The sequence below is a fragment of the Podarcis tiliguerta genome, assembly GCF_965153285.1.
Source record: "Podarcis tiliguerta genome assembly, chromosome: 18".
Lineage (NCBI taxonomy): Eukaryota > Metazoa > Chordata > Lepidosauria > Squamata > Lacertidae > Podarcis > Podarcis tiliguerta.
Window position 1 is genome coordinate 845,865 of NC_139551.1, and position 22,219 is coordinate 868,083.

The 22,219-nt window shown below is 49.8% G+C and overlaps 1 protein-coding gene across 7 annotated transcripts in view; it reads right to left on the reverse strand.

Moving 5' to 3' along the window:
• MAST3 (microtubule associated serine/threonine kinase 3) overlaps positions 1-22,219 on the reverse strand; it is a 56,738-nt gene that overhangs the window by 19,602 nt on the left and 14,917 nt on the right. For 3 of the 7 annotated variants that reach the window (XM_083421365.1, XM_083421362.1, XM_083421363.1), the window contains 14 exons: positions 12,595-12,683; positions 12,005-12,080; positions 11,440-11,460; positions 10,828-10,906; positions 10,375-10,535; positions 8,897-8,972; positions 8,545-8,754; positions 7,657-7,758; positions 6,390-6,522; positions 4,945-5,015; positions 4,269-4,354; positions 2,915-3,123; positions 1,276-1,414; positions 95-227 (listed from right to left, as the gene is read on the reverse strand). In XM_083421365.1, coding sequence (XP_083277491.1) covers positions 95-227; positions 1,276-1,414; positions 2,915-3,123; positions 4,269-4,354; positions 4,945-5,015; positions 6,390-6,522; positions 7,657-7,758; positions 8,545-8,754; positions 8,897-8,972; positions 10,375-10,535; positions 10,828-10,906; positions 11,440-11,460; positions 12,005-12,080; positions 12,595-12,683 — 1,585 coding nt within the window. Of the gene's footprint in view, positions 1-94; positions 228-1,275; positions 1,415-2,914; positions 3,124-4,268; positions 4,355-4,944; positions 5,016-6,389; positions 6,523-7,656; positions 7,759-8,544; positions 8,755-8,896; positions 8,973-10,374; positions 10,536-10,827; positions 10,907-11,439; positions 11,461-12,004; positions 12,081-12,594; positions 12,684-21,469; positions 21,617-22,219 lie in introns of those variants that run through there. The other 4 variants (XM_083421367.1, XM_083421364.1, XM_083421366.1 and 1 more) reach the window with 3 other exon arrangements.

Here is a 22,219-nt window from a genome sequence, read left to right on the forward strand (position 1 = left end):
CCCCGGAGGCCCTACTCCTCCCGGCAAACAGCCCCCCAAATGTGGGTCCCAGCACCCCCAAATGTGGGTCCCGGCGCCCCCCACAAGCCCTCACCTGCTTGTCGACAAATTCCCGGGTGTCCTTTTCGATGTGTCCCTCGTACAAGTTCGTGGCCATGTTCATCAACCCGATTTTGGAGAGTCCGAAATCCGTCAGCTTGATGTGCCCCATGGAGGTGATGAGGAGGCTATGGGGTGAGGTGGGGGGCAGAGGGGGGAGACAGGTCTCAGTTAGGCGGGGAGAGGGACCCCGGGAAAAGGGGACCCCGGAAGGGCTGGGAAATCAAATCCATATCGCGCCCGAAACCACTAGGGCTGGGTGACGCACCGAATTTTTCCGCGAATAAGACGCAGCCCATTTTTTTGAGCCCCAAATTAAGAAATAAATAATTGTGTGTATAAGACGACCCCCAGTTTTAAACTTGGGGGGGAAATATAGTCTTATACATGGAAAAATACAGTATCAATACTTTGTCCAAAACTGGTTTGAAGTCCATATCGGTTTCGTAATTCTTGACCTTGCAATATATGGCGAATTGAGATGGAATATGTAGCCCCAAACCGCTTTGGAAGTCCGTATCGTGACGGATATTGGTTACGTGATTTCTGACCTCGCAATGTATTGTGAATATGTGCAAAAAAAAAAAAAAAAACCCCCACAGCGTGGGGAAACCCGCCAATGTCTTCCCGTAGCTCCGCCCTTATTCCAGACATCGTGATATATCAGTATATCGCAATATTTCAGCCTGTAATATATTGTAGTGTGGAAAAACAGCCCCCCTCATTTTCAGACATTGTGATATAACAGTATATCGTGACAGTTAGCTGGGGATAGAACATGATGTTGAAAACCAGTTCTGTCCTTATTCCAGACATGATATATCAGCATATTGCAATATTTAGCTAGTGATATATCGTGATGTCGAAAAACAGCCCCATCCTTATTCCAGGTGCCGCAATATTTTGACGCGTCGTGATATTTCAGCCTGGTGATATGTCCAAACCTTAGACCAGACATTGCCAAACTCGGCCCTCCAGATGTTTTGGGACTACAATTCCCATCATCCCTGGCCGCTGCTACTCTTAGCTAGGGCTGATGGGAGTTGTAGTCCCAAAACACCATTCCCATCATCCCTGACTGCTGGCCCTGTGAGCTAGGGATGATGGGAGTTGTAGTCCCCAAAGAGACCCGCGCGCAGAGGGGCGACGGAAGCCCTCCTGGCGGCCGGCCCTTACTTGTCCGGCTTGAGGTCGCGGTGGACGATGCCGTAATTGTGCAGGTACTCCAAGGCTAGGACGGTCTCGGCAAAATACATCCTGGCCATGTCGACCGGAAGGGGACCCATGTTCTTCAAGAGTGTGGCGCAGTCCCCACCTAAGGGAGACAGAGGGGCGGTGAGAGACCCCCGGTCCGGGAACGGGGGGCAGATCCCTCCCCAATCCTGCCAGTCCCGTCCCGGGTGCTTGAACCCTCGCCGGCGGTCCCAGGATCTCAAGAGTTGGAAGGGACCCCGCGAGGTCATCCAGCCCAACCCGCCGCCATGCAGGAATCTCAAACATTTTGGGGGGAGGCCCTGCCCCTTGCTTCCTTTAAGCGCACCCCCCTGCGCTATAAAAAGTCGGAATAGTGGTTTGCACTAAGGAAATAAAACCCAAAGCACATCTGATTCAAAACCCAGGTCAAAGCCGTTCAATTAATTCAACCTAATCGATGAACTTAATGCAACGGTACCCAGTTTTTAAGTCATTGACACCCCCCCCCGGTAATCTCGCCCCCAAATACAGCCCGCTCTGACCGGCAGAGCCTCTCCACGTCCCGGGCAAAAAAATACAATAATGAAATTTTTAAAAAAATTAAATCGCCCTGTTCCCTGTCTTATTTTAAACCCGTTCGTGGCTGGATTGGAACCCGGGACCTCGGCACGTGCAAAGCAAGGGTCTTGCAACTGAGCGATGGTGGTTCCTGCTTGTATCGTCCCCCCCCCAAAAAAAATATACAAATGCAAAGCCGGTCGCCCAGACCCCAGGGGAGGATATGTCGTTAAACCCTACACAGACCTGGGGCTTGGGAAGGGAGCCCATAATAATAATAATAATAATAATAATAATAATAATAATACACTGCCCATCTGGCTGGATTTCCCCAGCCACTCTGGGCAGCTCCCAACAAAATATTAAAAACACGAACGAACATTAAAAACTCCCCTAAACAGGTTGCATTTTTCCCCTTTGCACTGCAGAACGTTGCATATTTTTTTCCACATCTGGGAGAAGGAAAACCGTGAGTCTAAACAAGACGTCTCCAGACTCGGCCCTCCAGATGTTTTGGAACTACAACTCCCATCATGCCTAGCTAACAGGACCGGCGGTCAGGGATGATGGGAGTTGTAGTCCCAAAACAGCTGGAGGGCCAAGTCTGGCCACCACTGCGCTAGATCAGGCAGAGCTAAACTCGGCCCTCCAGATGTTTTGGGACTACAGCTCCCATCATGCCTAGCTAATAGGACTGGCGGTCAGGGATGATGGGAATTGTAGTCCCAAAACAGCTGGATGGCCAAGTCTGGCCACCACTGCTCTAGATCAGGCAGAGCTAAACTTGGCCCTCCAGATGTTTTGGGACTACAACTCCCATCATGCCTAGCTAATAGGACCGGCGGTCAGGGATGATGGGAGTTGTAGTCCCAAAACATCTGGAGGGCCGAGTTTGGGGATGCCTGGCCTAAACCTTGCAGAATAACTTCGGGAGACGAAAAGGAGTTTAACCCCAAGGCGGTTGGATTGCACCCGGGATGACTCTTCTTCCGGCGGCCAAGCGGGTGCCGGACGTACTGCGCCGCCTTTTCCGGGCCGGCGCCGGGCGCTACGACTCCCTCACCTTCGACGTACTCCATGACCATGCAGAGGTGGCGCCGGGTCTCGAAGGAGCAGAACATGCTGACCACAAAGGGGTTTTCGGCGAAGGTCAGGATATCTCGCTCCACGAAGACCTGCTGGATCTGGTTGCGGAGGACCAGGTTTTGCTTGTTGATCTTCTTGATGGCAAAGCGCTGGCGGGTCTCCTTGTGGCGAACGAGGTAGACTGCCCTAGTGGGCGGAGCAGAGGCAGAGAGAGAGAGAGAGATAGAAGGAGGATGAACGGCCGGCGAAATCGAGGTCAGTGGGTTTAAGGGGGTGGATTCACTGAAACAGTGCTTTTTGTCTTAAAGAAAGAAAAATATTTAGGGGTGCTCTCATTTTGACTCACGGAAACCACCGTTTTATCGATCAAATCGGGGGAAATAAATACAGTAAGTGGACAAAAGGAGGAAGGTTCACATCAGGCGAGCAAAAAACAGATTGTATAAATTTAATTTATATAAGACGATTAGTACACGATGGTTTTCATCTTGGTCTATTGTGTATGTTATTTCTGATGGACTATATGGAATTGGCGGAAATGACCAGCAGAATCCGAAACCAGGGAGAAGAGTTGGTGGAGGAAGATTGGAAGAAATTTAAAGACTATTTACAGAAATATTATAAAATTAATGAATGTTAGAATGATGTTGGATTGAGGTTAAGGGGTTTTTAGTAACAACGGTATGAAGGGATATGTAAAAATGGAACGTTAACAGGTGAAAATTTAAAGATATAATATATTAAGATCAAGATAAGGATAAAGTAAAGAGGGAAAGGATTTGCTGAATAAATAAACTGAATGGGAATACAAAGAGGGGAGGTGTGGGGAGGTCCGGGACCAAGCAAATGCAAGATGTGTTATACAAAATTTGAATTGTTTTTAATTGTTTTTCTTTATTGTTTTTGTATTTCTCTTTTTCTCTTTTGTGAAAATCTTAATAAAATATTATAAAAAAAAATATTGTGTATGTTATTTCTGAATTTCAATAAGGTGTTTAAACTGGACGGGGGGGGTTGTTTAGGAGAGGCAAAACAGGGGTGGGAAGCGTTTGGCCTTCGGCAAAAACAACCCTGTGAAGTAGGCCAGACGGGGAGAAAAAGGGGCTAGATCCAAAGGCGAGTGGGGAATTGGGTGCTGTTCCATGACACCCCTGCAAGGCAGCCCAGTCGGAGGCAGAGCGAGTGGCCAGAGCCGAGATTCGAATCCCGACCACGGCTCTCCCACCCAGATGACCCAGAAAAATGTCTCCAACAATATCCGGAGCAATACCCCATTATAGACACCCGATTGCGAAATGGAAAACATTAAAGGGAAATAAGAAACCCCTCACCCGTAGGCTCCATTGCTGATCAGCTTGACGGTTTCAAAATCGCTCTCGCACGGGTTCCTGCGAGGAACGGCGGAAGGAGGGCGGCTCTGAGAGGGAGGAGAAGAGGAGGGCAAGACATTAAGATTCATTTGACGGCCTTTATACATTTAAAAATATGTGTGTGTGCATATATACAGTGGGGGCTGTGTGACGACAGCCTTACCTTTCCATGTATATAGTAGGGAGATACATATATCTCTTCTATATAAAGGGAAACGTAAGGCTGTCGTCACGCAGCCCCCATTGAAGTGATGCATCGCCATTGTCTGAGTTTTCCGACAAATACACAGCCCTTTTTCTTTTAAACAAATATTCTTGTGTGTACAATAAAAATATATTTATTTTATTCTAGTTATTTTATTCTTTCAGCCCTAAACCCACAAGTCCCAGTTCACAAAATAACATATAATATATCTCTTATATGCTACACCCAAGCCTGGAACCGGGTCAAGACTGCCCACCCACCTCCAAACCCGTTTGAGACAGGCTCTTCATCTCAAGGTCTTGGGTTCGAGTTCTACCTTGGGCAAAAGATTGCGGGGGGGGGGGTTTGGAATGGATGACCCTCGGGGTCCCTCCCGATATTGTAGAATTCTATGGTTCTACGATATCAGTGGGGGGAGAGGGCTGGTCTCACCTCGGAGAAGTCGCCCGGGTGCTCTGACCCCGACAGAGAGCCGCAGTCTACCTGATCCAGCTGAACAATTTCTGGAGGGAAAGAGAGAAAGAAACAGGAATCAACCCTCTGCCCCCGCCCTCAAATAAATTCCAGGGAAGCTGCGAAGCGGACAGATCCTCAGGTAGGGCACGGGATCCTCGATTGCAGGGTGGCGGGTTCGAGTTCCGCCTTGGGCCTTGGCAGGGGGTTGGACTGGATGACCCCAGGCGCCCCTTACGAAGGAGGAGAGAAATGAGAAGAAAAAGAGGAGCGAAAACTGCTCCAGCTAAGGAGAAGACACTAAGGCAAACAAGAGGGAAAGGAAGCAGCTGATTGGTAAGCGATCGGGAGGGAGATAAGGGAGGCTAGAGATAAAGGAGGCTGCCTGGGAGGAGGGAGGTAAAAGCCCCTGGATCCTCAGGAATTTTGCATCGGGTCACCCCAAATTCACCATCGGATCCCACAGGATGTCCATGGCTATAGCCTGCACTCCAAAAAAACCATGCACTCACTGTTTCATGGGGCCGCAATGGCACAGAAACGTGGTTGCAAAGCACAGATCCACATGGATCCTCAGGATTTTTGCATTAAAGGTAAAGGTAAAGGGACCCCTGACCATTAGGTCCGGTCGTGACCGACTCTGGGGTTGCGGCGCTCATCTCGCTTTACTGGCCGAGGGAGCCGGCGTTCAGGACTAAGCCGCTTCTGGGGAACCAGAGCAGCGCATGGAAACGCCGTTTACCTTCCCGCCGGAGCGGGACCTATTTATCTACTTGCACTGGTGTGCTTTCGAACTGCTAGGCTGGCAGGAGCAGGGACTGAGCAAAGGGAGCTCACCCCGTCATTGCGGGGATTCGAACCGCCGACCTTCTGATCAGCAAGTCCTGGGCTCTGTGGTTTACCCCACAGCGCCAGCCGCGTCCCACCCCAAACTCACATGTCTGTGGCCAGAGCGTGAACCACAAAAATCCTACATCCACTGTTTCGTTCAGAATATATATTTTTTTCTTGTTTCCCTCCTCTAAAAACTAGGTGCGTCTTATACATCTTTTGCTATGTGCCAATGGCTTGAGATACCTATTTGGTCCATCAATGACCATATATCAGGCATGGCCAAACTTGGCTCTCCAGATGTTTTGGGACTACAACTCCCATCATCCCTAGCTAACAGGACTAGTGGTCAGGGATGATGGGAGATGTAGTCCCACAACATCTGGAGGGCCGAGTTTGCCCATGCCTGATATAGCATATATTCAACCCAAAAAACAGCAGCAATTTGTTGTGGACAAAGGACAGCTGGACATAGAAAGGGCCCCGTTACCTTCAGGAGCTGAGGGCCACATCAAACCGAAATACGGCCCTGGATAGCTCCCACCTCAGCCCCTGCCTGAAAATCGGGGTCCCCGTCCGCCCCAAATCCTCACCTTCTAGAGGGTCTTTTGCCAGGCCCAGCTGGCTGATGATGTATCTTGGAATATCGGTCTTGATCCCTTGGCCGACTTTGGCATGTCCTTCGGCGGCTTCCAAGAGGTGGTAGAACTCTTCCGGGTCGAATTCCTGCCCAAAAAGGAGGAGAGGGAAGAAGGGAAGGAGGAAGGGAGAGAAAGATCATCAGGGGGTTTGGGCTGGGGGTTCATCAGTATGCGGATGATACCCAGCTCTACCTCCTTTAAATCGGAACCAGTGAAGGTCCTGTGTGAGTGTCTGGAGGCGGTTGGAGGATGGATGGCGGCTAACAGATTGAGGTTGAATCCTGACAAGACAGAAGGACTGTTTTGGGGAACAGGAGGCGGGCTGGTGTGGAGGACTCCCTGGTCCTGAATGGGGCGACTGCGCCCCCGAAGTACCAGGTGCGCAGCCTGGGGGTCATTTTGGACTCGCAGCTGTCCATGGAGGCGCAGGTCAGTTCTGTGTCCAGGGCAGCTCCATCTGGGACGCAGGATGAGACCTTCCCTGCCCACAGATTGTCTCTCCAGAGTGGTGCATGCTCTGGTTATCTCCTGCTTGGACTACTGCCATGCGCTCTCCGTGGGGCTCCCTTTGAAGGTGACCCGGAAACTGCAACTAATCCAGAATGCGGCAGCCGGACTGGGGACTGGGAGCGGCCGTTGAGACCACATAACACCGGTCCTGAAAGACCTACACTGGCTCCCAGGACGTTTCTGGGCACAATTCAAAGTGTTGGTGCTGACCTTGAAAGCCCTAAACGGCCCAGGATACCTGAAGGAGCATCTCCACCCCGGACACCGGGGTCCTCCTCCCAAGGGCCTTCTGGCGGTCCCCTCCCTGCGAGAAGCGAGGTTACAGGGAACCAGGCAGAGGGCCTTCTCGGTGGTGGCGCCCGCCCTGTGGAACTCCCTCCTACAAGATGTGAAAGAGAAGAACAACTAACACTTTTAGAAGGCATCTGAAGGTAGCCCTGTTCAGGGAATCTTTTAATGTTTGATGTATTACAGTATTTTATTATTTTTTTGGAAGCCGCCCAGAGTGGCTGGGGAAATCCAGCCAGCAAACCACAGTGCACAACATAATACAATACAAAATCCGATGCGTTTTCCCCTTTGACCGCCCCCGTCTATGCAAAATGCGTGCCACACGCAAGGGAGAAGCGAGGAGGAGGGAGGAGGAAAAAAAAGCGTGCGCCCTTCGATTAACGGCCAGCCGGCCGCGGGTTCGAGAGACTCTCCTTACCAGGCACTCCAGCAGCCGAGCCGGACGGGAGATGATGATGAGGAATTTCCGGACCAGCTGTTCCACAAAGCGCAGCTCTTCGCTCTCGGAGCGCTCTTGGGCCTGGAGGAGGAGGACCAGAGGGAGAACCGGGCCTCAGCAGCCGCCATTTTAAAAAATCACATTTACCCAAAAAACCAACAAAAACGGTTGCGTTTATTTTGGCCTCTCGCCGCTTTTAATTTTCCCGAGTCGTTTTCCCAATAAACCTTGCCAAACTCTGGCTTTGTCCTGCTTCCTGACGAGTTAATCGTTTCATTCATTTATGCTGTTTCTACCCAAACTTTCCCCTCCAATGACTGGATCATTATTATTATTATTATTAATAATAATAATTATAATATTAATAATAATAAATTTGCAGACTGCCCTCTGTCAGTAGATTTTGGGGCGGCTTGCAGCGTAGATATCGGAAGTCCCTCCCAACTCTTCTAGGTTTGTTTTAAAATAATAATAATAATAATAATAATAATAATAATAATAATAATAATAATTTTTTATTTATACCCCGCCCTTCTTGGTTCAAAAACCAGGCTCACAACAAATTTAAAACACTTAATTATAAAAGCAGTATAAAAACATGAATAACAATAAAAATCAAAAATCAAATTAGGGGAAATAAGCATTAGAATTTTGAATTAACTTTATAATGAATGATCTTAGAATTTTGTACTATTTTATTGTTGTTAGCCGCCCTGAGCCCGGCTTCGGCTAGGGAGGGCGGGATAGAAATAAAATTTATTATTATTATTATTATTATTAGAGAGGTTTGGGGAGGGGGTTCCCTCCGCCAGCGATTCCTGCCCTTCCAGCGGGTTGGGATAGATGACCGCTGAGGGTCCCACTCACGTCTCGGAGCATCTTCTCCAGCTTCTCCTGCAGCTCAGCGAAGTAGCGGGAGGTGACGAGGGCCCCCCGCGACTTGGAGAGGCAGTCGCGCGCCAACTCGATGATCTGGTGGTGGATGAAGCCCAGGACGCCGTCAGCCAGCGGCAAAGTGTTGCTGGGCGATAAGTTGGCAATCATCTCCGCCAGACGCTCCTCCATCTGCGCCGTGGCCTGGGGTGGGGCAGGGTGACAGGACGAGGTGGGTGGGACACCCTCCGAGACAGAGGGGGCCAGGAAGAGAGACCTACCCCGCTTTCCGGGCTGAGACCCGAGTTCGAATCGCGCCGGATTACGGGACGGCGCTTTTACTTACCTTCGGGAACCGCTCCTTGTAGACGTGGTTCATCATCACAATCTCGTTGTCGAACGTCCCGCTCGTCCGGCCGGGGCTGCAGAGAATGGGGGGGAGAAAGGGGGGTGAAAAATTGACAAAAAAAACCCCCAACCGCACCAGAAATCTCGGCCGCAAACCCTCCAGCCTTCTCTTTAGCAAAATTCTTTTTTATTCCTTTTTCCAAATGAATTCAATACAATTTATCACGGGATATGCTAAAAACATAAAGGCAATATTAAGTTAGGAAATGCGTTATGAAGTGAATAAGACGGAGGATTATCAGAGGTGCTGATTGAAGTCCAATGAGAATGTATAAATTGTGTGGTATGTTTTATAATTTTGTATTTTAATATATATATATATATATATATATATATATATGCAGGTTTTGGTGTCCTCGGGTGTCTTCCCGTGTAAAAGTTGGGGTGTCTAGGCGACGTTTCGACGAGGTCTCACTCGTCATCTTCAGGCTGGTGCTTTCGGCTTCTTGTTACTGGAACAGAGCAGGATCTCAGTGTTTGAGTTCCTATAAATACTGTTGAGGAGGTGTGGTGTATAGCCTCCAATGTTCTGGGCAGAGAGGAGGTTCCCAGGCTAGTTCCCTCTCTGCCCAGAACATTGGAGGCTATACACCACACCTCCTCAACAGTATTTATAGGAACTCAAACACTGAGATCCTGCTCTGTTCCAGTAACAAGAAGCCGAAAGCACCAGCCTGAAGATGACGAGTGAGACCTCGTCGAAACGTCGCCTAGACACCCCAACTTTTACACGGGAAGACACCCGAGGACACCAAAACCTGCATTCCTGTACCCGTGAAAATCTACGAAAGCAAATATATATATATATATATATATATACTAATAAGAAAACATGCAGATCAAATTGCCTCCCATCGTTTTCGCCGCTGGCGCTTTCGCTACAGAACGGCTTCGTGAGAAGCAGCTGGTAGACGGGAACAAAGGAAGGAAGAAGGCACGGCACAAAAGGAAAAGGGACGCGGTTGGAGGAGGAAAAGCAGCCGCCGCTCATTTTTAGCTACAGATCTGGGATAATTTCAGGAAGAGAACAGCAATGACGATGATCATGATCGTAATAAAAGATGATAAAGTTACAAAGGGCGCAGACTCTTGCATGGCCTCTGAAGTTGCGTCTCCTCCCCCATAGCCCTCCGCCGCTCACTCCATTCCTATACACACACACACAATTTATTGATGTTATAATAACTTCCCCCCAAATATATTCTCAACCTCGGCCCTCCAGATGTTTTGAGACTACAATTCCCATCCTCTCTGACCGCTGGTCCTGCTAGCTAGGGATCATGGGAGTTGTAGGCCAAAAGGGCCGAAGGTCGAGGAAGCCTGTTCTTAACAGCCATCGTTGCAAACCTTACACCGCTCACTCCATTCCAGCCGCCCCCCAAAAATCGGAGCCCGCGGTTCGGAAGTGTCTCCTACCTGAGGCTCCGGGATCGGGGCCGGAAGTAGGGCGAGCGTCGCCCGTCCTCGGCCGCCACGCTCTCGGTGCTGCGGAAATGTTTAGAGAGGAAATGGAGTTCGTCGGGAGTGGGCTGGTAAGGGAGTTGGTGGAGGCGCTCCTGAGAGGAGGAGGAGGAGGACTAGAGAGAGAGAGAGAGAGAGAGAGAAGGCCAGGCGTCAGGAGGAGGAGGAGGAGGCGGGAGATGAGATCAGGGGCACCCTTGGGTGCTCAGCCACCCAGCACCCACACAGAAAATCTGAATCACCAACCTCGGGACGGAGGAGCGAGCGGAAAGACTGAGAACGGGGAGGGCAGAGGAAAAAGCGATAGGAGAGCCGTCTTTCCTCCTCCTCTACGGAGGAGGGTGAGACTCGAACCTGCGGCTTCGAGTCGCAAGAGGGGAGACTGCGACTCAACCCTCCCCCACTTACCGAGACGGTGGAGCTGGGGGTGTTGGTGCCATAGCCGGAGGAGGGCAAGGAGGCCAGAGACCACCTTCGGCCGTCAGCCCTGGAAGGGGAAGAAGGAGAGCAGTTGAGCGAGGGGTTTCAGAAAAGCTTTTTCATTCAACAGGAAGAGAAACTGATCCGAATAAAAGCAAAGAGGGGGGAAAACAAAACTGGAAAACGAAAAAAGGAGAAGAAGCAAACAAAGAAAAATAAAGGACTTCCGATTATCTGCCTTGTTACATAAAAGAAAGGATTCGAAACATTCGCTCAATAATAGTAATTTTATTATTTGCACCCCACCCATCGGACTGGGTTTCCCCAGCCACTCCGACCTAACTGATCTACTTTGTTAGGAAATCCCGAAATAGATCAATTCGTTTTCCCTTCTACGCAAAAAGTGCAAGAGGGGTTCTCTCGTTTTCAGTTTTTCTCTAATCCAGAGTATCCTCTCCAGTAACTCCAGCCGCCGTTCCTCCATGATTAAATGATAGGAACTCCTTCCACCTTTGAGGCGCGGGATCTATAAAGTTCCATTTCCGGAGTGGCTGGCGACGAATAAAGGGTGAATAAAGTGGTTTTGGAAACGCCAATCACCTGTCGGTCCGAGGAGCATGGCTGGGCCAGGAATTGGTGGCGCGTCATCCGGAAAAAGAGAAATTTGGGGAGAGGAAGACAGAGAGAGAGAGAGACAGGGGCAGCCAAGAGGCAAAAGGTGAGACTTCAAAACGGAAGCAAGGTACCTTTCTTCCAAGACCCTCCCTTCCCAAATTCGGGATACGCCTTTGCATTTAGAAGCAGGGATTTGCTGAGTCGCGAGGGACCCCTAAAGGCCATCCATTCCAACCCGGCGAAAGAACCAATGAAGGCAATGGCCAGAAAGTTTGGAATCTCCCCAAGTCTAGAATCTCCCAACACGTGAAATAGTGGCAGAAAAGGGAAAGGGGGGGGGGAGAGAGAGCAAAAGTGCTGCTTGGGGGAAGGATGGTTCAGTGGTTAGAGCAGCCAAAAGACCCCCAGGCTCTGGATGGGACTGGGGAAAGGCTCTCCCCCCCCCAGTTTCGCCAGCCAGGTTTCTCCCTCCCCAAACCCAGGAGTTCTGCAGCCTGCCCCCTGCAGACTCGCTTCGGCCAACGCCACCCCTGGCGGGCGGGACACCTACCTGCGGGCAAAGGGGAAGCTGGCCGATGTGCCGGAGGAGAAATTGCGGGGGCTGTCGAGGGGGCTGCTGCTGCTGGCTGAAAAGAGGGAAAAAAACAAACCGTCCTTAGCTGCGCATGTTCGGGGTTGGGATAGATGACCACAGGGGTCCCCTTCCAGATTTAAAACTCCTCATAAGGTGATAGAGGCTCCTGGGTGTTTTAAACAGAGGCCTGCTCTCAGGAATCTATTTGTCTGCCATTTTTTAATTTATACTTTTTCAGATTTACACACAAAACAGGGACGTCCTTATTCCACACCCTTAAACATTTCTCCGGCGAAAACAGAGACATCCTTTTTCTCTCTCTTCAGTTTTGTTTGTAAGAGATGCATTGTGCTTCTTTTGTTCTGTTTTTTCTTGTTTAAAACTTTTGTTGTGTTTTGATTTTCACAGAAGAAAGATTAATTTTTTTAAAATGATGCGTGAAGAATAATGCGATTGAATTCGGCACTCCTGCGACAGGGATGCCGTTGCTGATGGACTGGATAAATAAACAGAATATTTTTTGGGGGGGGACAAGGAGGAGCCTCCGCTTTCTGAACCCAGCTTACCTGTCGTTACTGAGAGCGGGGAGAGGGGGCGGGAAAGGGTGGGCGATGGAGTTCCCACCACCAAACTTTTCCGGTTGCTCCGTCGACAGCTGGAAGCAAAGACATGCAAGGGTTAATTGCAAGGGTTATTTCAAGGGGGAGATCCCACCCCCAGAGAGGCAGCTGTCAGCACCCTTCACAGATCTAATAATAATAATAATAATAATAATAATAATAATGGAACCTCCAGCTGCAGAGAAAGTCTACACGGATTCCTAGCTTTCGGCTGGAATTTGTAAATTTCAAACCTCTATTCCATTGCCCGTAAATCGCAGGGTGGTTCTCAGCAAAGTTCCAAAATAAAATCACAAGACAACATTTTAATAATTATTCAAAAGGGCGTTTTATTTGGAGCTGTCAAGGGATCCAAACACATCTGTGTCCAAGCCACATAAAATAATTAAAGCAACTGGCAATTAATTAAATGTGTGAACCGTCCTATGCCCGTAAGTCCGGGGGTCTTTCACACCCGAGAACATCTGTGTCTGAGATAATGAAAATAATCAAAACAACGGGCAGTGCTAATGTCTGCAAACTCGTGGAAAAATACACTCCCCCAACAAATATAAAATCAAAATTAACACCTAATGTTGAAAAGCAATTCGCGACGGCAGCTTTCAACAGTCCAACAGTGGCAGCCTGGAGCTACGATTAAGATTAGAATCAAGGTCTCCCTGCTGAGAATTACATTGCCTGTAAATAATTCTGTGGGGTTTTTTTATATATACAGTGGTACCTTGGTTCTCAAATGCCTTGGTTCCCAAATGCCTTAGTTCCCAAACGCCTCGGTTCTCAAACGCCGAAAACTCGGAAGTGAGTGTTCCGGTTTTCTAACGTTTTCCCGGAAGCCTGACGCAGCTGTCGGCTATCGTTTCCGGGGCGCCTGCGCCAATCAGAAGCCACGCCTCAGTTTCCGGACATTTTAGAAGTCAAACGGACTAAAAAGGTAAAGGACCCCTGACCATTAGGTCCAGTCGTGGCCGACTCTGGGGTTGCAGCGCTCATCTTGCTTTACTGGCCGAGGGAGCCGGTGTACAGCTTCCGGGTCATGTGGCCAGCAGGACTAAGCCGCTTCTGGCGAACCAGAGCAGCGCATGGAAACGCCGTTTACCTACCCGCCGGAGCGGTACCTATTTATCTACTTGCACTTTGACGTGCTTTCGAACTGCTAGGTTGGCAGGAGCAGGGACCGAGCAATGGGAGCTCACCCCGTCATCGCGGGGATTCGAACCGCCGACCTTCTGATCGGCAAGCCCTATGCTCTGTGGTTTAACCCACAGCTAGACTAGAACAGAACAAACGGACTAGAACCCCAACACCCTAACTCTCTGCAAGATGCCCGTCTCTGGCACGGTGCCCGGTTACATCACAGGGTGCTGAGGGCACCCCAGGGCAAGCAGAGCCGGCCGTTGTCCAGTTATGTAACCGCCGGTGGGGAGAAGGGAAGGGGGAAGTCGGGCGCACAGGAAACGGATGGGACACAGAGGCTCCCTGCGGGTTCCGGCCCTCGCCAGAATTGGCACCCAAGCCCCATTTTGCACCCAAAGCGTTCACTCCCCAGTCCCTTTTAATTTTAACAGCAAAGAATTGGAAAGGCGATAACATGCCCACCAAAACGGAATGGCAGGCGAAAATGACAGGATATTTACAACTCACAGGGATGACAGGGAGAAGATGAGTGACGTTCAGTCAATAAAGAATGGGCAGTATTTAAGGAATATATTAAAAACTACTGCAATAGTATCCATCTCCTGGCAGACCTAGAATGAACCTTGAAAGACAGAGAAAGTATACAATAAAATCTTCTTGGTAATAAACGGGAAAGGAAGACGACGACACTGAATTGTGTACAGATCAGCAAAATGTAAAACGACACAATGAGGAGAACCAGAAGTTGGTGTTTGTGGTGTAACAATCTTGAATAATAATAATAATAATAATAATAATTTATTATTTATACCCAGCCCATCTGGCTGGGTTTCCAGTTTGTTGAAGTGTGTGTAGTGTGTATCGTATGCTAAATGTTATATGTAAACTGAAGTTAATTGATGTACAATAAAGGTTATTTTAATTTATGTAAACTCTAACCCGATGTTTGCCATTAATTTGATTCTGAATTGATTCTGGAATGTGTTTTAATTACTTGACAGTGTGATGTTGTGTATGCTGTGCTATTTTTACCTATTGTTAGCCGCTCTGAGCCCGGCTTTGGCCGGGGAGGGCGGGATAGAAATAAAAATGTATTATTATTATAAAGAGAATCATGCGCTCTAACCACTGAGCCACGCAGCCCCTTCCCGACATTTGGAGGAAGGCGAAAAGAGGGAAGATCAAATCGGCTCCGTTGCACAGAGCACAGCAGCTGCCAGGGCCTTTTTTCGTCAGCCGCGCAAACAGGAAACGGAGGCTCTTCCTCTGCGGATCTTGGCCTCTCACACACACAAGCGGATCCCAGTTGCTTCGTGGGCAAAAGCAGCAGCAGCCGCTGCCAAATGCCTAAGCCAGCCCCAGCGCTTCTGCTCCTGAGGGTTGCCAACGTACCGAGCCCATGTTTCCAAAGTGTGGTTTTGCTGCCTCCCACCCCACTCCCTGCTCCTCAATCGCGTTCATCGGCCGAGGAAATTAAAGGTGTTGGTTCTGTGCCTCCTCGTTCGTAATCCGCACAACCACCCTGTGAGGTAGGCTAGGATGAGAAGAGGCAGCGGCTGGTTTCTGAGGGCCGTGTGGGGATTCGATCTTGGCTCTTTCCCAGTTCAAAAAAGCATCACTGCCTCCGAGCTTGGACATCTAGCAGCCCCCCAGAGCAGCCCCCTCCTCGCTCCCAACCGCGGGATTTGCCGATTAATCAATCGCCCATTTATTCCCTTTCAGTTCCATTTACGGACCGCCTCAATTTCACAACAGAGGAATAAAACAACAGGCTCCGCTTGTTGAAAACGAGAATGGTGATTTCCAAAACACTTCCCTATAGAACGAAAACCAACCTCACATCTCAAGGCCAACGTTAAGCTGCGCCTTTCAAGAAAAAGAACACCGGGAATTGCAGTTTATCCCTCATGCAGCTACAATTCCCAGCACCCTGAAACTAAAGTTCCCGGGGCTTTCTTTTTGGGGGAAGCCGAGTGCTTTAAAAGTATGCTGTGTATGGAGACTTAGCCAAAAAAAGAGGAGGGGAGGGGAGTTTGGCAGTTTAAATTTCTCACAGAGGGGTGTGTAAAAGAAAGAAGGCATTAAGGGGCAGAGGCCCGGCTGCAAAGAGAGAGGCACAGCCACCTCTTCCGCTCGTGGCGCGGAGACGCTTTGCTTGCGAAAGGATCCGCCGCCGATTCAAAACCAAAAAGGAAGTTCCCAATTGCTGCAAAACGGAGACAGACAATGCGTCAGAGGCTGAGGCCCAAAAACCTTTAGATTTATCTTATTTTAAAACAATACGACCCGGATCCTAGAACCTTTGACCCAGGTGTAAGTCCCAACAGAATGCCATTGGGCTTACTTTGGAGGGGAGATGTTTGGGGCAGAGGCTGAACTCAGAGGTGGAAGCAGCAGCCCCAAACCCCCAAGGGGGACAGCAGCAAATTTTTAGGATGCAGCGAGTTTTCTATATGGCAGAGATGGGAAGAGAACAGTTCAAAGGGTTGGTGCAGACCTTGAAAGCCCTAAACGGCCCAGTATCCCTGAAGGAGCGTCTCCACCCCGGACACCGGGGTCCCTCTCCCGAGGACCTTCTGGCGGTTCCCTCCCCGCAAGAAGCGAGGTTCCAGGGAACCAGGCAGAGGACCTTCTCGGTGGTGGCCCCCGCCCTGTGGAACTCCCTCCCACCAGATGTCAAGGAGATAAAGAACTATATGACTTTTAGGAGACATCTGAAGGCAGCCCTGTTTAGGGAGGTTTTTAATGACTGATGTTATACCGTGTTTTTAATATTCTGTTGGGAACCGCCCAGAGTGGCTGGGGAAACCCAGTCAGATGGGCGGAGTGTAAATAATAAACTTATTATTATTATTACTATTATTATTATTTCACCTTGATGAAGGTGGGAGTATCTTAAAAGCATTAGAGACTCAAGATAAATGGCTCCTTAAATTGGGGTTCCAGTTGCCAAAGCCGAATGCCTCCTTGCCATTTGTGGGCCGGATTTGTGGGTCATAGAATCATAGAGTTGGAAGAGACCTCAAGGGCCATCGAGTCCAACCCCGTGCCAAGCAGGAAACACCATCAGAGCACTCCTGACATATGGTTGTCAAGCCTCTGCTTAAAGACCTCCAAAGAAGGAGACTCCACCACACTCCTTGGCAGCAAATTCCACTGTCGAGCGGCTCTTACTGTCAGGAAGTTCTTCCTAATGTTTAGGTGGAATCTTCTTTCTTGTAGTTTGGATCCATTGCTCCGTGTCCGCTTCTCTGGAGCAGCAGAAAACAACCTTTCTCCCTCCTCTATGTGACATCCTTTGATATATTTGAACATGGCTATCATATCACCCCTTAACCTCCTCTTCTCCAGGCTAAACATGCCCAGCTCCCTTAGCCGTTCCTCATACGGCATCGTTTCCAGGCCTTTTTCCAGGGTCGCTATTTTTCAATACGGTTCCTGAAATACATTCCGACAGCGCGGATAAAATAGAAGGGATGGAATTCTACAGGACGGGGAGGTATTAGTGTGCGAAAACGGTCCAGATCCAAGGACCCCCAAAATGGCAGAGACGTCAAGCCACCTGGGAATCTTTACTCGGTCGCAAGGTGCAAAATGCGCCTGGCGAAATTCGAACACTGATCTACGTCCAAAAGGGATGGTACCTCCATGGGGCAAGTGTGCCCCCTTGATTTTCCCTCCCCACAAAGCGAAGGTAAGGAGAGTCCCACAGTAGCTGGATCAGGGCATCTGACCCCCAGTCCTGTCCTCACAGTGTCCGCGAAGATGCCCCAAAACGGAAGCCCAAAACCCGGACCTTAGCACATCATCGTTCAGAGGCATTTCCAGCAACAAGACAGCCATTGGCCAGTAGCCACAGATCCTCCCTGGATTTGTATAATCTCCTTTTTAGAGTCATCCAAGTTGATGCCCATCACTAAATCTCGCCCCGTAGTGGAGCTGCACACGCTGAGAACAGCCTCCTTTTCCCTCTTCTCTTCGAAATGATTTTTACTGGTTTTACAAAACAAACCGCACACATTTAACACAATTAAATTTCATAACAGAACAAGGATTCTTCCGAATCTTCAGATTTCCCTCCTCCCCTCTGTGGGTCCTTTAAATATCTTAATCAACTGCATATTATAGCTCATTCGAATAGTCCTCTCCAATATGAGGAACGGCGAAGGGAGCTGGGCATGTTTAGCCTGGAGAAGAGGAGGTTAAGGGGTGATATGATAGCCATGTTCAAATATATAAAAGGATGTCACAGAGAGGAGGGAGAAAGGTTGTTTTCTGCTGCTCCAGAGAAGCGGACACGGAGCAATGGATCCAAACTACAAGAAAGAAGATTCCACCTAAACATTAGGAAGAACTTCCTGACAGTAAGAGCTGTTTGACAGTGGAATTTGCTGCCAAGGAGTGTGGTGGAGTCTCCTTCTTTGGAGGTCTTTAAGCAGAGGCTTGACAACCATATGTCAGGAGTGCTCTGATGGTGTTTCCTGCTTGGCAGGGGGTTGGACTCGATGGCCCTTGTGGTCTCTTCCAACTCTAGGATTCTATGATTCTATGAATATATCCGAAGTCTTTGCAACATCGCAAGAGTTATTCAAAGCCTGGCCAAGGCGTTCAGGTGTTTACAGCGCTCTCTCGGATGCAATCTATATTTGCCTCCTTTTTCTGTCGCAAAAGGAAAGCCCTGCAGCAGCCAAAAGGGCCTCATCCAGACCTGTCCTCACAGCACAGCAGACTAGCTCCTAGGGGCCAAAGTCCCTTCGCCTCTCCTCTGATAAATTATTTGAGGGGGCCACACTCATACCCAAAGTTGATGGGCATTGCCATTTGAATGGCGATCGTGCACCACATCTTGCGGTCAGTTATGTGGGGCGGGTCTTACCTGCCGCCCCCCAAATATTCCTGTTCGTGCCCCTGCCTCACTGTGACCGATCAAACGCCCAAAAGTCAGAGCCGAGTGCAGTTCTGTATCTACTGCCTTGACAGGGAATGGAGAACTCATTTATTTACAAGACAATTGTGGCCCGGTGAAAACATTAGCAGGGTTTTAACCACCCTTGCAAAGTAACAAAAGCTATGGACAATTCAGACCGATGGAAAAATCTGGATATGAACTGACATATGTACCGTGTTTTTCGCTCTACAAGACGCACAAGACGCACCTAGTTTTTGGAGGAGGAAAACAAGAAAAAAAATATTCTGAATCTCAGAAGCCAGAACAGCAAGAGGGATCGCTGCGCAGTGAAAGCAGCAATCCCTCTTGCTGTTCTGGCTTCTGGGATAGCTGCGCAGCCTGCATTTGCTCCATAAGACGCACACACATTTCCCCTTGCTTTTTAGGAGGGAAAAAGTGAGTCTTATAGAGCAAAAAATACGGTAGTTTTAAAAATTGTTATTAAGAGTTGTGGGGGGAAGTCTTGAGATTCTGAGCATGTTATGGGTTTTTAATTGATTTTGTTATATGCTTATAGGTTTTAAAATCAAATAAAAACATATACTGCATACACACACACACACACACACACACATACACACAGTGGTACTTCAGGTTAAGTACTTAATTTGTTCCGGAGGTCCATTCTTAACCTGAAACTGTTCTTAACCTGAAGCACCACTTTAGCTAATGGGGCCTCCTGCTGCTGCCGTGCCGCTGGAGCCCGATTTCTGTTCTCATCCTGAAGCAAAGCTCTTAACCTGAAGCACTATTTCTGGGTTAGCGGAGTCTGTAACCTGAAGCGTATGTAACCTGAAGTAACACTGTATATGAGAATGCAATCAACGCGGCCACTGAACTGATCCAATACCTTTTTTAAGCTGCCGGTCAGAACCTAGGAGCCCCCTGTGGCGGCAGGATCAGGCCCAAAGGCGCGCTTGCCTGGCCCAAAATCCTGTCCTCACCGTGGCCACCCAAAGGGAAACCACCAAGAGAGCAAAAAAAAAAAAGCCTCGCGTCTCCACCGTCCTAGGATAGACTGCCCTTGCTCAGAGAGGCGCCACTGAGGAATCCTAAGCAACCGAGAAGAGCTTGGCTGCTGGACCAGGACCCAAGGGGGGGTCCCATCCAGTCAGGTTCCATGTCCTCAGAGTGGCCAACTAGGAGTCTTGGTTGACCACAAACTTGACATGAGCCAACAGTGTGACGCGGCAGCTAAAAAAGCCAATGCAATTCTGGGCTGCATCAATAGGAGTATAGCATCTAGATCAAGGGAAGTAATAGTGCCACTGTCTTCTGCTCTGGTCAGACCTCACCTGGAGTACTGTGTCCAGTCCTGGGCACCACAGTTCAAGAAGGACACTGACAAACTGGAACGTGTCCAGAGGAGGGCAACCAAAATGGTCAAAGGCCTGGAAACGATGCCTAATGAGGAATGGCTAAGGGAGCTGGGCATGTTTAGCCTGGAGAAGAGGAGGTTAAGGGGGGATATGATAGCCTTGTTCAAATATATAAAAGGATGTCACATAGAGGAGGGAGAAAGGTTGTTTTCTGCTGCTCCAGAGAAGCGGACACGGAGCAATGGATCCAAACTACAAGAAAGAAGATTCCACCTCAACATTAGGAAGAACTTCCTGACAGTAAGAGCTGTTCGACAGTGGAATTTGCTGCCAAGGAGTGTGGTGGAGTCTCCTTCTTTGGAGGTCTTTAAGCAGAGGCTTGACAACCATATGTCAGGAGTGCTCTGATGGTGTTTCCTGCTTGGCAGGGGGTTGGACTCGATGGCCCTTGTGGTCTCTTCCAACTCTATGATTCTATGATTCTAACCAGTTTAACCAGCGAAAAGCAGCGACTGGACCTCATTCCTGCTTCCAGGAGCAGAGGGGCCATCCCTGAAAGTCGTCTCTTTTCCCACCGCATTCCTGGAATTCTGCGATCCCCTCCACATCCTAGGAGCTTGAGTCAGGAACCAGCCTTGCATCTCACCCGAGAAAAATCGCCCCCCCCCCCCCGCACCAATGATCCAGGGTTCATTTTAGGACACAAATTGGAACTTTGGGGAAAGAATTTCCCCCTTAAACCTCACATTGCCTTTTTTTGGTGGGGTGGGAAGGGCGAAGGAAGTTGGCGCACCAAAGGAGATCGGTGACCTCGGATGCTCCGGGTCCAAACCAGCCCCCCCTTTCTCCTCGCAATCTGGCCCAGGGGATTATGTCCTAATCTGTACAAGCGCACACAGATTAACGGGGGGGGGGGGGAGGCGGGAGAGGAAGGAGGAGAAACAGCCAACCTGTTTCTCAGCGAGAGATAAAAACACAAAGAAAGGAGATGAAGAACTTCGGGTGGATAATATGTTAATAAAAAAAAGTCACAGCCCAGAAATTAGAGTACAAGATGATATTTCGGGGGGGGGGGCTTCCTGCACAAAAGCCCCCGCCACACACACACACACACACACACACAGGCCAGAGAGGAGAGGCGCCTCTGGGTATGCGATTGTTAAACCTTTTTGCAAGCTTGGCGCGCCTGGGAACGTCCCCCAAAAAGCACCCGTGCGGGTGGGGGGGCTGCTTGTGCAATGCACACCACCCCCGGGGATGATGAGAACAAACTCTCCGCAAGCAACACCTCCCCCCCCCATCCCTCCGGCGAGGCGCTTCTCCCCCTCCCTCCCTCTCCAAAAAGCAGCTCCGCTCGGTGCGTAATTGCGCCCGGAAGCGTTCCGTTGGCTCCTCGGCTGCGCGCCCCCGCCTTGGTTACCTCTTGGAGCGCTGGCTGAGGGCGCCCAGCGGGGCCCCCCAAGTGCCGGGGTCCGACATCGCCGGCCACCGACGGGTCCTTCTCCTCCTCCTCCCGCGGGGCGCCGGTCACCGCCTTCCGAGGGCCGCCGGCCTCCGAGCCCAGGGCGCTCCGCAGCGCCCCCTCCCGAGATTTGCGCAGCAGAGAGAGACACACACACCAACCCCCGCCCGCCCCCGAATTCCTTTCCCACGTGCGCCGGGGAATCGGTTGGAAACGGTTCAGAAATGGGCCCCCGAAACGATCCCGGGGGTGCGGCGAGTCCGGGAAAACGCGCAAAGTTTGGGTTGTTGTTTTTTCCAGTTTAGAGATGCGGCGAGAAAGAGGCGACGTGAGAGAGGTTTGGAAAAGGATGGAGAGAAAAAGGGTTTCTTCCTCTCTGCTAGCGCATCCCTGAAGCGCAAGGTTGGAAGAATCCGGACAGAGATCCGAGAAAAGGCTCTTTCCTGTACAGTGGTACCTCGGGTTAAGTACTTAATTCGTTCCGGAGGTCCGTTCTTAACCTGAAACTGTTCTTAACCTGAAGCACCACTTAAGCTAATGGGGTCTCCTGCTGCCGCCGCGCCGCCAGAGCACGATTTCTGTTCTCATCCTGAAGCAAAGTTCTTAACCTGAAGCACCATTTCTGGGTTAGCGGAGTCTGTAACCTGAAGCGTATGTAACCCGAGGCACCACGGTATGCGCATAGTGAAAGCATGCAACGCGCTTCGG